Source organism: Capsicum annuum, chromosome 3 (assembly GCF_002878395.1).
Source record: "Capsicum annuum cultivar UCD-10X-F1 chromosome 3, UCD10Xv1.1, whole genome shotgun sequence".
Classification (NCBI taxonomy): Eukaryota; Viridiplantae; Streptophyta; class Magnoliopsida; order Solanales; family Solanaceae; genus Capsicum; species Capsicum annuum.
In genome coordinates, this window is record NC_061113.1 from 7,016,980 (window position 1) to 7,029,758 (window position 12,779).

At 33.8% G+C, this 12,779-nt stretch overlaps 2 protein-coding genes across 2 annotated transcripts; both read right to left on the reverse strand.

Annotated features, from left to right (window-relative positions):
- Positions 1-994: 994 nt before the first annotated feature.
- LOC124896553 lies at positions 995-2,442 on the reverse strand. Its single transcript, XM_047408108.1, has 2 exons — positions 1,819-2,442; positions 995-1,441 (listed from the first exon to the last, which is right to left on the reverse strand). Exons 1-2 carry the CDS (start codon positions 2,440-2,442, stop codon positions 995-997), a joined length of 1,071 nt encoding a protein of 356 aa, XP_047264064.1.
- Positions 2,443-8,457: 6,015 nt separating this feature from the next.
- On the reverse strand, positions 8,458-8,892 carry LOC107865716 (beta-D-glucosyl crocetin beta-1,6-glucosyltransferase-like). Its single transcript, XM_016711914.2, has one exon. It carries the CDS (start codon positions 8,890-8,892, stop codon positions 8,458-8,460), a length of 435 nt encoding a protein of 144 aa, XP_016567400.2.
- Positions 8,893-12,779: the final 3,887 nt, after the last annotated feature.

Below are 12,779 nucleotides of genomic sequence, written 5' to 3' on the forward strand. Positions count from 1 at the left end.
CCTTATAACCTTAATCAATACACCAAATTATGTTTTGATTATAGAGATAAAGTTTTTACTGGCTACTATAGTTTCAGACTTCAACTGTAACAGATGAATCCAAGTATATCTACTATGCTCATCCACCATAGTCAGAAAATAGTATTTATTATCAAAAAATGAAGGTGGCAGAAATGTGGATGCTGTGTTGGATGTGTGGGCTGACTAGGGAGGATAGAATTCGGAATGAGACTATTAGGGAGAAGGTTGGTGTGACTCCAGTGGAGAATAAGAAGCGGGAATTTCGATTGAGATGGTTCAGACACGTGATGAGGAGGGGCATGGATACCCCGGTTCGTAGGTGTGAGAGGCTAGATTTGAATGGTTTTAGGTGGGTTAGGGGTAGGTCGAAGAAGCACTGGGGAGAGGTGATTAGGCGGGACATGGAACAGTCACAGCTCACTGAGGACATAATCCTAGATAGGAAGATCTGGAGGATGAGAATTAGGGCAGAAATCTAGGGTCAGTTTGGGTCGCTAGTGTAGGGAATTACTTGGTGGGGGTATTATTTTTGTTATGATACCTTGTTTCATTCTTTATTACGAATCTGTTTACTTTTCTCTTTTTCCTATTGCTTGTGGGTGTCGTATTTATGTTATGCCATCTTGTTCCATGCTTTACTATGAATTTGTTTAGTATTCCGTGTCTCGAGCCGGGGGTCTATCAGAAACAGCCGTTCTACTTCTTTAGAGGTAGAGGTATGGATTGCGTACATCTTACCCTCCCCAGACCTCACTATGTGGGAATACACTGGGTTTGTTGTTGTTGTTTGCCCCCAGATACCCATATGTACAAGGTCAAAGAAAGCTGATGATCTAGATTCACTAACAGGAAAGGACAGTCAGGTTTGTTTAGCAAGTGGTCATAATGTACATTTATGTAAAGCCTTTACCTCCTTATTATTCTTCAATATATTCAAAACTCTTAAAGCCTGTGAAGATGGATGTCCAAGTCTCTAGTGCCAGAGAGTGCTGCTGTGAGCAACAACTTCTGCAGTAATCTTATCATGCATGTTCACTGCGTTGTTAAGTTTTTTCTTCCAGTTATTCTTGAAGATATTAAGTCCACCTTCTTGTCTACCAATTTCCTTTACCTTGCCACTCAAGAGGTCCCGAAACACACAAAAATTGGGATAAAAATAAATAAAGCAAGACAATTCCTTGGTTACTTTAGCTACAGAGAGCAGGTTAAGCTTGAATTCTAGCACAAATGAAACATCTTTAATCAGCTCATCTCCAGAAATATAGTCTTCTACAGTTTGTGATATACCTACTGTAGCTCCATTGGGTAAATGCGACTTGTCATGGTGATACTGACATGAACCTTTGCCATCCTTAGGCATATGCCTTGTTGTATCACATGATGTGTGGCTCCTAAATCCATAACCCAGCTTTGAGAATAACTTTTGGATAGAAAACAAGTAGTAATAGCTGTCATGTTGACTTGTTTCATTTCCTTGGTGTCTTTGCTCAACATAATCATAATTTGATTATATTCTCCTCTAGTAAAAGTATGCCTCTTAGACACTTGTGGATGATGCATCTCTTGACTAGTGCTAGCCACATCTGATTGTCTTGTCACTGAACTTGCACTATGGGACTGGGCATTGCTGTGTGATTGCATTCCACCATTATCAGAGTAGTTGTGACTAGGTCCTACATGGCCATATCCACTACCATAGGACTTGTTAGTGCTAACATTGTATCCTGATTTCTTTTTTTTTTTGCTTCCAATTAGTAGGGTATCTAATTAAATTGTAGCAATTATCCTTGGTATGACCTGTGAGGGGACAATATTCATATCTCCTTCCTCTATAATTCGAGTTCCCTTATCCAAATTGTTATTTCGATGCACTTGCATAGCTAGTGGTTCTAGTTTCTCATGCACAGTAATCATATAAGATGAATGTTGAATTTTATCCTCTATAATCATGGCATATGCTTCGTTAATAGTAGAAATGTCTCTCTTTAACAGGATTTGCTTGCAATCCTGGTCATATAACTCATTCAATCCACTAAAAAATTGGAGCAATCTCAATTCATAAAGATGATCTACATAGTCCTTAGATTTAGGGCAACCACAACTAGTATTTGGGACTAAAACATCATACTCACTCCATAAGCTTTTCATCTTTGTAAAATAAACTGAACCAGAATCAGTACCTTGAGAAAGCATGTTAATCTCGCGATATAATTGGTAATTACACATACGATTCACCTTATCAAATCGTTCCTTAAGATCCTCACAGACTGCATAAGCACTAGTAGCATAGACAATTCCACTGAGTAAATTTTCACTTACTGTATTCATAATCCATGAAAGTACAATCGCATTACAGGTCCCATTGTTCATGAAGTTCATCTTTGTATATTTATTTGCTGCAAGCTCCAGTAACAAAGCCATATTTTCTCTTTTCTAGAAGAGCAATTCGCACCGATCTACTCCACAAACTATAATTTTCAAATCCAGTTAACTTTATAGGTACAAGCACTCGAACTAACTTTAAGAAACCTTTATAAAAGTTACTTCAAACGATTCAAAATAGAAAAATCGTTTTAAGTTAAAGATTCTAGATAAGCGGTTCCTATTAACGTTTTAGGAAGGTGTTAGGCACCTAAAACATCCGCTAACTTGCAGTTATCCGGATTGTTTGAAAATCATCTTTTGATTAACTTCGAAAAGATTAATTTGTTGAAATAGTGATTTGATTTTTTTTTTCAAAAAAAAGACTTGTATAAAATAGATTTAGGCGACTTAGTAGGGATTTTAACTAAGTCTAAACAAAACTAATAAACAAATAAACATATAAAAGGGGATGGGAGGAGAAAGTAAAGGATTTAGGCCATTGGGCCCAAATCAACAAGACCTGTCCTAGTCTAGTTGGGCTTCCGACCCATTTCACCCGTTCTAAACTATTTTTTGAGCATTTGGCTCGAGTCTTGCTCCACCTGTATTAAATACGACTATGGCTTCGAGGCCGAAATGAATGAATGAATGAATAAATGACTAAATGAATAAATAAAAAGAAGAGAATAATAAAAATTGAGACTTTTCAAGTCTCTTAGTGACCTCATCAATGGGTTTTGACCCATTTTCCTTCTTCGTCTATCTTCTAGCACCCGCACGCCATGTAGTGGACCTTGGGTTTAAACTTCGAACTTGACTCGAAGGGGTGAGCCTCATTTACCCATTAGGAAATGCAAGAGGAGAGGAGTCCATTTGGACTCTAGATATTTTTTTGCATGCAAAGAAAAGATAAAGAAATTAATATATGCTCAAGGCATAAAAGTGACATATTTCAAAGTAAAAGAAACTATCAAGAACCAATTTTTGAATGACAAGAATAAGCACACTTGCACAAGAATGAGAGTCAACAAATAAAAAATGCAAAGCAAAAGTTTCACAATCATACTATGCATGAGTCAAAAATATTCAAATAATTTTATTTAGCCGCAAAAGTTCGAACTTTCTTATCATTTTGAAAAGACAACATGCGAACAAAGAAGAATAAACATCTTGGATGAAAAATAAAGCTAGCACTTCATATCTTATATGAGAGTTTTGAAATCCATTAAAATAATTAGTAAGCAAATGACAAATTCTTAACTTAACTAATTACTATTTTTATTAAGGCGCAACAAATAATAATAACTATCCTTCCAACATAAAATAAATAACTTTACATGCTATAAAAAACATATCTACCAACAATAAGTTTAAACAAGACATGGTATTGTTTTTCAAGTAAAGATCTAAACTTTATCCAAAATAATCAAAGAATAAAGTAAAAAAAGAGAAACAATCAATATTATCTATTCTTTTCAACATAAAGAAAATAACTTTACATGCTAAAAACAAATATATCTACCAACAATAAGTTTAAACAAGACATAAGTATCGTTTTTCAAGTAAAGATCTAAACTTTATTCAAATAATCAAAGAATAAGGTGAAAAGACAAAACATTCAACATTAATTATTCTTCTAAACATAATGAAAATAACTTTACATACTAAAAATAAATGTATCCAACAACAATGAGTTTAAACAAAGCATAAATACATCTTTTAAGCAAAGATTGAAACTTTATCCAAAATAATCAAAGAATAAAGTAAAAAAAGGCACATACAACTATTGCTAGCTCATTTTTATATCATGAACATGAAAACAATTAGAATATCGATACCACAACGTCCTAGGGCCTTCAAGGCCATCTACAACATACAATCCCAGCAAACAAAATTATATCTACAAACTACGTAGAAAAAAGATGAAGAAGAAAACAATAATAAAAACTAAAATAAAAAAAGGTGTGTTTAACTTTTTGGGGGCAGCAAAACGAGACTACGAGCTTCGTTGGAATCAACCACCACCGAAAAACACCGCCGGCAACTCAAAAATTTTGATTAGCCGATCAACTTATGAAACAAAAATTTTTACTAAATAAAAATAACTATTTTTTCTTAAAAGGATTTTTTTCACCTTTCTAGCCTTTTTTTTTCTTCCTTCTCCCCCCCTCTCTCTACCAAAGTAGTGGTAGTATAGGAGAGAATGGGGTATTTTTTTTCTTTTTCCACCAATGTGGGAAAAAAGTATTTATAGGAAAGGATAGAGATTTATTTCTTGTCATCTACCAATGAGGGAGAAAAAGCATTTAGGGGATTTTTTGGAATGTACAAATTAAAGATAAAGTGAGGTGGAAGATAATGTGGGGGGAAATAGTACAATCTTTAAATTTCAAAATTGGAAAAGGACAAAGTTGGGGGGAATAGTGCAATTTGAATTTAGTTTTTGGTGGGAATTGGGTAAAAGTTATGAGAGTTCTTGAGAATTTTGGGGTTATTTAAAATATAACCCCAATTGGAATTTAAAATTTAGCCATATTTATTTATTTTGACCAAATTAAAAATTAATTGACGAATTGCATTGCAATTATGACCAATTTTTAATTATGGTCAAATCTAATAGATTGGCTAAATTAAATTAAAATTTGATAAGAATTAATACCTTTTTTTTTTAATCTCGAGCTTCTTGATTTAATAAAATGAATGCATATTTATCCAAATAAATTATTTTTGAGAATAAATTATATTTAAATTAAGATTTTAATCATTTGAATTTATTTTCAAGATAAGCCTTAATTAAATCCGATATTTTGTAAAATAAATATTTAAGTAACAAATTATATAATCTCGTATAACTGAACATAATAGTATATAATCGCTACTTAAAATGACAAAATCACATACAAAAAATCTTTTAAGTTTTTTTTTTTTGGATGAAATAATTATTTTAGTTTATTAAAAACTGAAGAAACTCAGGATTAAATTTAGTTGTGTAGGGCAAAAATTAGATTTCAACATCTAAAACATTCTATTTGACAGTGCACTCCACTCATTAACTAATACTAATCAACCAAGTCATAGCTAGTTGTGATCTACAATACAAATAGAATCAATGTAACAGTAACAATGCTATGCTGAGCTAACTGGTAACTACTCTAAGCTAACTGCAGCTAGTATACATATTTGGAACACACAAAAAGCTAACTTTGGAATGTGCATAAATATATTTATAAGAATGGCCAATCCTCAAATTGGAAGATACAAATACATAAACAAAATAAATTTCATATGTTAAACATTTTTGTTAGTAAATCTACACAACAAAAGCTTCTTCTTTTTCTTTTCTTTTTCTAAATTTTTGTGAGGGGAAGTTGGGGGTGGGAAAATGGGGAGGGAGATTAAAGTTGGGAAATCCAACCGTCACCAACAAGGTGAAAGTTCAAGTAGTCAACCAATTGTGAGAGATGCAAATGCAGAAATAAACTTTTATAAGAGTCCGAGCAACTGAAATAAAACGGATTCCCCTTTATTAGCATATAAAGGATGAACCAAAACATCAACAAAGACATGAACCAAACATCAATAAAGACGATGATGACAACAACAACATACCCAGAATATTTTCATATAGTGGGATCATACCAGTACCTCAGAGATGAGGTAGAAAAGTTGTTTCCGAACCAAACACCAATAAAGACATGAACTAAAACACCAATGAAGACAAGAACCAAACATCAGTAAAGACATGAACCAAAACATCAATAGATACTACTCTAACACTTTTCTTGTTCTGGTTCATCAAGCAAAGCTTCTTAAGTTCCTCCATAACTTCTTCTTCAACATCTTGTTTTTCCTTTTCTCTTATTTTCTCACTCAATTCTCCGGATTTCGTCCTCAATTCTTCTCCCTTCTTCTCCACTATAACGTTTCTTATGGCTTTCACGATCTCCTCTCTTTCCACCCTTACGTTTTCATCTCTCCGAACTTCCAAAGCTATACCAAGCTCAACCTCATATTTTGCAGTTAGAAATTGATCAATATTAAATGGCATGACAATTAGTGGAACCCCAAAATGCATACGTTCAATTGTAGAATTCAATCCGCAATAAATCAAGCTTATTCTTATTAATTAACCAAGTTTTACCATAACAAATCATCAGAGAGGACAGTACAAGGTGTACCTTACTATTCTTAATGAGGGTCGACAAGTCCACCCCAACATTTTATCAAAAACATAAGAATTAAAAATATGTTATGATCGTCATAAAGTATATAACATACGTACTCTATGACGATATTACAAATTGGATCATGGTCATGGTCTCATTGACCATTCGAAGATTAGATGCTGGCCTAAGTCATAGAAGAGAAATAAACCTTCTGGCCTTATATTCCAAGTGCACCTTTTGTCCTTAATTTCACACCTAGGTATATCTCTATTATATTGAAAAAGAGGGAAATTTCCATATCTAGGACCAGAAGTCATGTTACAAGAAAGTGTAGGTTCTAATTGGCCTGTGTTGACATCAACAGGATATTTGTGAACTCCAGATTGTTTAAGGGAAACAGTTGGTAGTTTAATGTTACCATTCATAACACAATCGATGGTCAATGGATCGATCATTTCATCAATGCAATAAACATTGAAGAAGTATGCAGTTGCGCCGTAGAAAGAGAATGGTGATAGGAAGAAGAAGAGGCAAAATAAAATTGGCATTTGAAATTTGAGTGAAGATGCCATATTTGTTTCTTGTTTTGTTATTCAAGGTTTTGGAGTTTTGAGTACTTTAAATAGGCAAAAATATATAGAAGAAGAGACCTTAAACTGAATGTGAACACAATATTGAGTTAATTTGACTGTAAAAAATACTTAAAAGTCTAAGGGATTAATAAACAGTAAATGATAGGGGTAATTTTATTTTATTATTTTTTAAATATAATAAATCTAATGATTTAAAAAATATTATATAATGAATTTTATTTAATGTTAAGAATAAAATATTAAATTAATTTAATTTAATATAACTTTAAAAAATAATTAAATTGACTCTCAATGAACAAAACATGACAACAATTTTTGAATGAAGTACATAATGTTGACATTTTAGTTAGGAAATCTACGCACAAAAAGCTAACTTTGGAATGTGCATAAAATATATTAATAAGAATGGATAGTCCTGAATTTGGAAGATACAAATACAGAAACAAAATAAATTTCATATGTTAAAACATTTTAGTAAGTAAATCTACACAGAAAAAGAGTTTTTATTTTTTAAACAAAAAAAATTGTGAGGGGAGGCTAGAGAGGGGGCTGGGGGTGGAAAAATTGTAGGGGTGGGCGTTCGGTCGGTTCGGTCTGATTGTTTAATATCAGTTCAGTTTATCGATTTTTGGATTGACAAAAATGACATTCGTAACCAAACCGAAATAAATTCGGTTTGGTTCGGTTTTAACAAATTCGGTTTGGTTATTTCGGATTTTTATTTTGGTTTGAAATATTAAAGTAGTTAGTCTCTCTTTTTTATAACTGAACATTTAAAATTGATGGGTTTTTTCAGAAAAATTATTTTTTTCAAACCTATTTTCATTCCTAAATATAAATAATTATAAATAACTCAACATGGATGAAACGAAATGAAATAATCATAAGTTTAACATAATACATAACATCATTAATCATTACATATAATATAACCTTACATAAATAGTCCATAAAACAGTTCAAAGTCACCAAAATAGTCCATAAAATATTTGAGTCACTAAAACAATCCATAAACAGCCTGCGGCGTATGCGAATTTGCTGTTAAATGTTAATTGTGAATGTGAATTACTAAATATTAAATTCCCTTTTCTCTTATTTTCTCACTCAATTCTCCCGATTTCGCTTTCAATTCTTCTTCCTTCTTCTCCACAATAACGTTTCTTATGGCTTTCGCAATCTCCTCTCTTTCCAACCTTACGTTTTCATCTCTCCGAACCTCCAAAGCAAAGCCAAGCTCAACCACATATTTTGCAGTTGGAAGTTGATCAAGATTAAATGGCATGGCAATTAGTGGAACCCCAAAATGCATACATTCAATTGTAGAATTCCCATCCGCAATGACTCAAGAATCCTCCGATGCTCGGGTGCCTCATGATTTGGGCATATGACACCCATTTTGACACAACAATTCGTCTGTCCTTTACTCTTTTCACAAACCCTTCGGGCAAAACTTCTTCAACATCACACATTCGTCCATCGCGTCCTGGATACCTTAGTACCCATAGAAAGTTCACATTACTTAGCTCGATTCCACGAGCAATCTGTTGAATATTTTCCTTCAACCATATATTTTCACTTCCAAATACAACGTAAACAGTTGAAAATCGATCTTTTTTGTCTAGCCATTGAATGATATCCAAATCGTCCGGAGAAATATTGTCACCACTACTAGTGTTTTGATCAATTTGTCCTATAAGTGGTCCAACACCTAAAATCTTCTTATTTGTTATAGAGGACAAGTACTGCATATATTTTGTTATTTTTTCGTTTGTACTTCGGGTACACAGAATCTGTATATGCAGAACAATGACTTCAACTAGAGTTCAAGTATAAACAAGAACACAATGAAGTATATCAAATACCCTCAACACAAGATCAAAATGACCTTTTCAAGAGGTGTATTTTATTCTTTCAGAAAGTAGATGAAACAGAAATGAATAAGGCCAAGTCGTCCGAATTCACGGAGTTTTCTTAAGGAAATAATTCCCCTCACTGTACCCGAGGTTGTGGAATTCTTCCTCCCAGGATAAAATGACCAAACAGACCAATTGTAGCGGTACCTCAAACAATTGGAATATCTTCGAACACACAGAACATTTCGATTTATCACATAGAGTAATTTGTAAGACAGGAAGTATTTTGTATTCTGAAAATTTTCGTATGTAAACCTGTGGATGAAAGCAGGTTTATATAGCCACAAGATGCCTCTTCTGAAAAGTGGCAAAGGTTCATCTAAAAGGTGTAACCTTTTCTGAAAATTCATGTCTATTCGTCCAAACAGTATGACTGTTCTGAACAAGCATGCCATTTCGTTAATAAGTGTGTCAGTTCGTCGAAACAATGCATCAGTTACTGAAACAGTGCATCATTTCACCAAAATAGTGCATCAGTTCACCGAAATAGTGGCACCAGTTCGATGAAGTATTGCATCAATTTGAACTTCTGTATGCATGTATAAATGGAGTATCAAAACCAGAAAATATTTTACTGTGTTTTTTGTATTTTCGGATTAGATTTCTGTCTAAATTTCTTTATTTTCATCAAATAAACTTTGTCCAAAAAGATAGATCTCATCGATCAATCATTTGCCAAATCCAAAGCCGAGCCGAGCGAGCGAAGACGACGATGGCGCGAGGCATCTCTTACTTCTTGCCTCACTTATCATGTGGAGTAAATGTTCTTATTATAAATGCTCCAAAGTTTCCTTCTCCTACCAATGTGGGAGAATTAATGAACTTTTCAATTTTAAGTACACTTTCTAAATTGGTGTCTCCTTTCGTCCACCATTTTCCATTTTTCATACACACTTTATACCCAACAATCCCCCACATAAATGGGGAATGACTATTTTTCATAAAATTTTTACGGATAAGTATGTGATCATCAAGCAAAGACTGATTGCATCTGGATAAGTGGGTTTCCCTTTGAACTTTTCGTAGTGAACATACATCGGATGCACTCGGTCAATCGGTAGATTTGATATCTTTGAACCGTCGAGCTTTAATGTACACCTAGACAATACATGTCACACAACCAGCCTTTTAACGTTTATGGTTCTCATGGTTTTGTTCTTTTCAATCATGAACACGTCACGATTTCATGAGAGCTTAGAGAATAGGCCTTTACTAACATTCTCTTTGAAGCGACTTCAACTTTCCCCTCACATAGGTGATTTCTAAATATTCAATCCTGTAGATTAAACCGTTTGGTCAAATCTGCCAAATTTAGATAATCACTAAAAGACTTTTCACCTTAAATCTTATCCTAGTTTACTATACATTGTCTACATAATGAGAATGGGTTGGGTAATTGACAATGTTGAACCTGTCAGACATTACTTTGTTTGATCTCCTTGAACCTAGCTCTTGGGATCTCCAATCTGTTAGGTAGATTTACCGCCATGCTGACTCGTCCTAGGCCTTAAACTCATTCCCTTGGATGTTTTTTCCACTCCTTCTCTAGATAGGCCTTTTGTAAGTGGATCCGACATATTATCCTTTGACTTTACATAGTCAATAGTGATAATTTCACTAGATAAAATTTCCCTAACGGTATTATGTCTCCGTCGTATGTGACGAGATTTACCGTTGTACATCATGCTCCCTGCCCTACCTATTGTCTTTTGGCTATCAAAGTGTATACATACTGGTGCCACTGTCTTGAGCCAATACGGAATATCTTCCAAGAAATTCCAGAGCCATTCCACTTCTTCACCGATTTTATCTAATGCGATAAATTTAGATTCTATTGTAGAGCGAGCGATACAAGTCTGTTTGGATGATTTCCAAGAAACTACTCCTCCACCGATAGTAAATACATATCCACTTATGGATTTTACTTTGTTCGATTCGGTGATCCAATTTGCATCACTATATCTTTCAAGTACCGCATGATATTTATTATAATGCAAAGCATATTTTTGAGTGTATTTAAGATACCCCAAAATTCTTTTCATTGCTATCCAATGAGTTTTGTTGGGATTACTCGTGTACCGACTCAATTTACTAATTGCACATGCTATGTATGGTTGTGTACAGCTCATTATATACATTAAACATCCCAATACTCTTGCGTACTCCAATTGTGAGTCACTTTCACCTTCATTCTTTCGAAGTGCAAAGTTCACATCCAATGGAGTCTTGCCAATACCAAATTCCATATACTTGAACTTATCAAGTACTTTTTCGATATAATGAGACTGTGAAATGCTAACCCTTGTGGAGTTTAATGGATTCTTATACCTAAGATCACATCTGCAGCTCCAAGTTTTTTCATATCAAACTTGCTCTCGAGCATTCGTTTGGTTGCATTTATATCAAAAATGTCTCTGCTGATGATCAATATATCATCCATATATAAACAAACAATGACTTGGTGATTTGATGTGTCTTTAATATATACACATTTATCTCATTCATTTATCTTGAATCTGTTTGCCAACATGGTTTGGTCAAACTTTGCATGCCATTGCTTAGGTGTTTGTTTTAGTCCATAAAGTGACTTAACAAGTTTACACACTTTATTTTCTTTTCCTAGAACTAAAAAATCCTCAGGTTGTTCCATGTATATTTCTTCCTCCAAATCTCCATTTAGAAATGCAGTTTTCACATCCATTTAAAGGATTTGAAGATCATATACCGCCGCCAAGGCAATTAACATTCGAATCGAGGTTATCTTATTTACTGGCAAGTATGTATCAAAGTAATCAAGGCCTTCCTCCTGATTAAAGCCTTTTACTACAAGTCTTGCCTTGTATTTGTCAATAGTACCATCCACCTTCATTTTTCTTTTAAAGATCCATTTAGAACCTAAAGGTTTATTTTTGGTAAAAAGGTTAACCAATTCCCATGTATAGTTTCTTAAGATTGAATCTATCTCATTATTGACTGCTTCTTTTCAAAAGGATAAGTCTGACGACGACATCGCTTTTTTAAATGTTTGAGGCTCATTTTCTAAGAGAAATGTTACAAAATTCGATCCAAATGAAGTTGATGTTCTTTGACGTGTACAACATCTTAGATTTTCTTCATTATGTATATTCTCACTTGGTTCATCTAGAGGTTATTTAGATCCTCCACTTGACTGTTCATGGCGAATTTTTTATGGGTAAATGTTTTCAAAGAATTCAACATTTTCTGATTCAATTACTGTATTTTCATTAAATCCGGATATTCAGATTTATGAACCGAAAATTGACATGCTTTACTACTTTTAGCATATCCTATGAACACGCAGTCCACTATTTTAGGTCCTATCTTAACCCTTTTAGGTATAGAAACTTGAACCTTCGCTAGACACCCCCACACTTTAAAATATTTCAAATTGGATTTCCTTTCTTTCTATTTTTCGTAAGGAATTGATTGTGTCTTACTATGGGGAACTCTGTTGAGTATACGATTGGCCGTAAGGATAGCCTCCCCCTATAGGTTTTGCGGTAAACCAGAATTTATAAGTAAGGCATTCATCATTTTCTTCAAAGTTTGGTTTTTCCTTTCCTCAATTACATTAGATTGAGGTGAATACGGGGCCGTAGTTTGATGGACAATTCCATTCTCTACACATATTTGCACAAAGGGAGATTCATATTCTCCGCCCCTATCACTTCTTATCATTTTGATATTTTTGTCTAACTGAT

Bases quoted from the DNA above. Each gene is read 5' to 3' on its own strand.
- LOC124896553 (XM_047408108.1), bottom strand. From the start codon at position 2,442: ATGGCTTTGTTACTGGAGCTTGCAGCAAATAAATATACAAAGATGAAC. The intron at 1,442-1,818 runs GTCATACCAAGG...TCTATCCAAAAG, and splicing joins TGAATATTGTCCCCTCACAG to TTATTCTCAAAGCTGGGTTA.
- LOC107865716 (XM_016711914.2), bottom strand. From the start codon at position 8,892: ATGCAGTACTTGTCCTCTATAACAAATAAGAAGATTTTAGGTGTTGGA.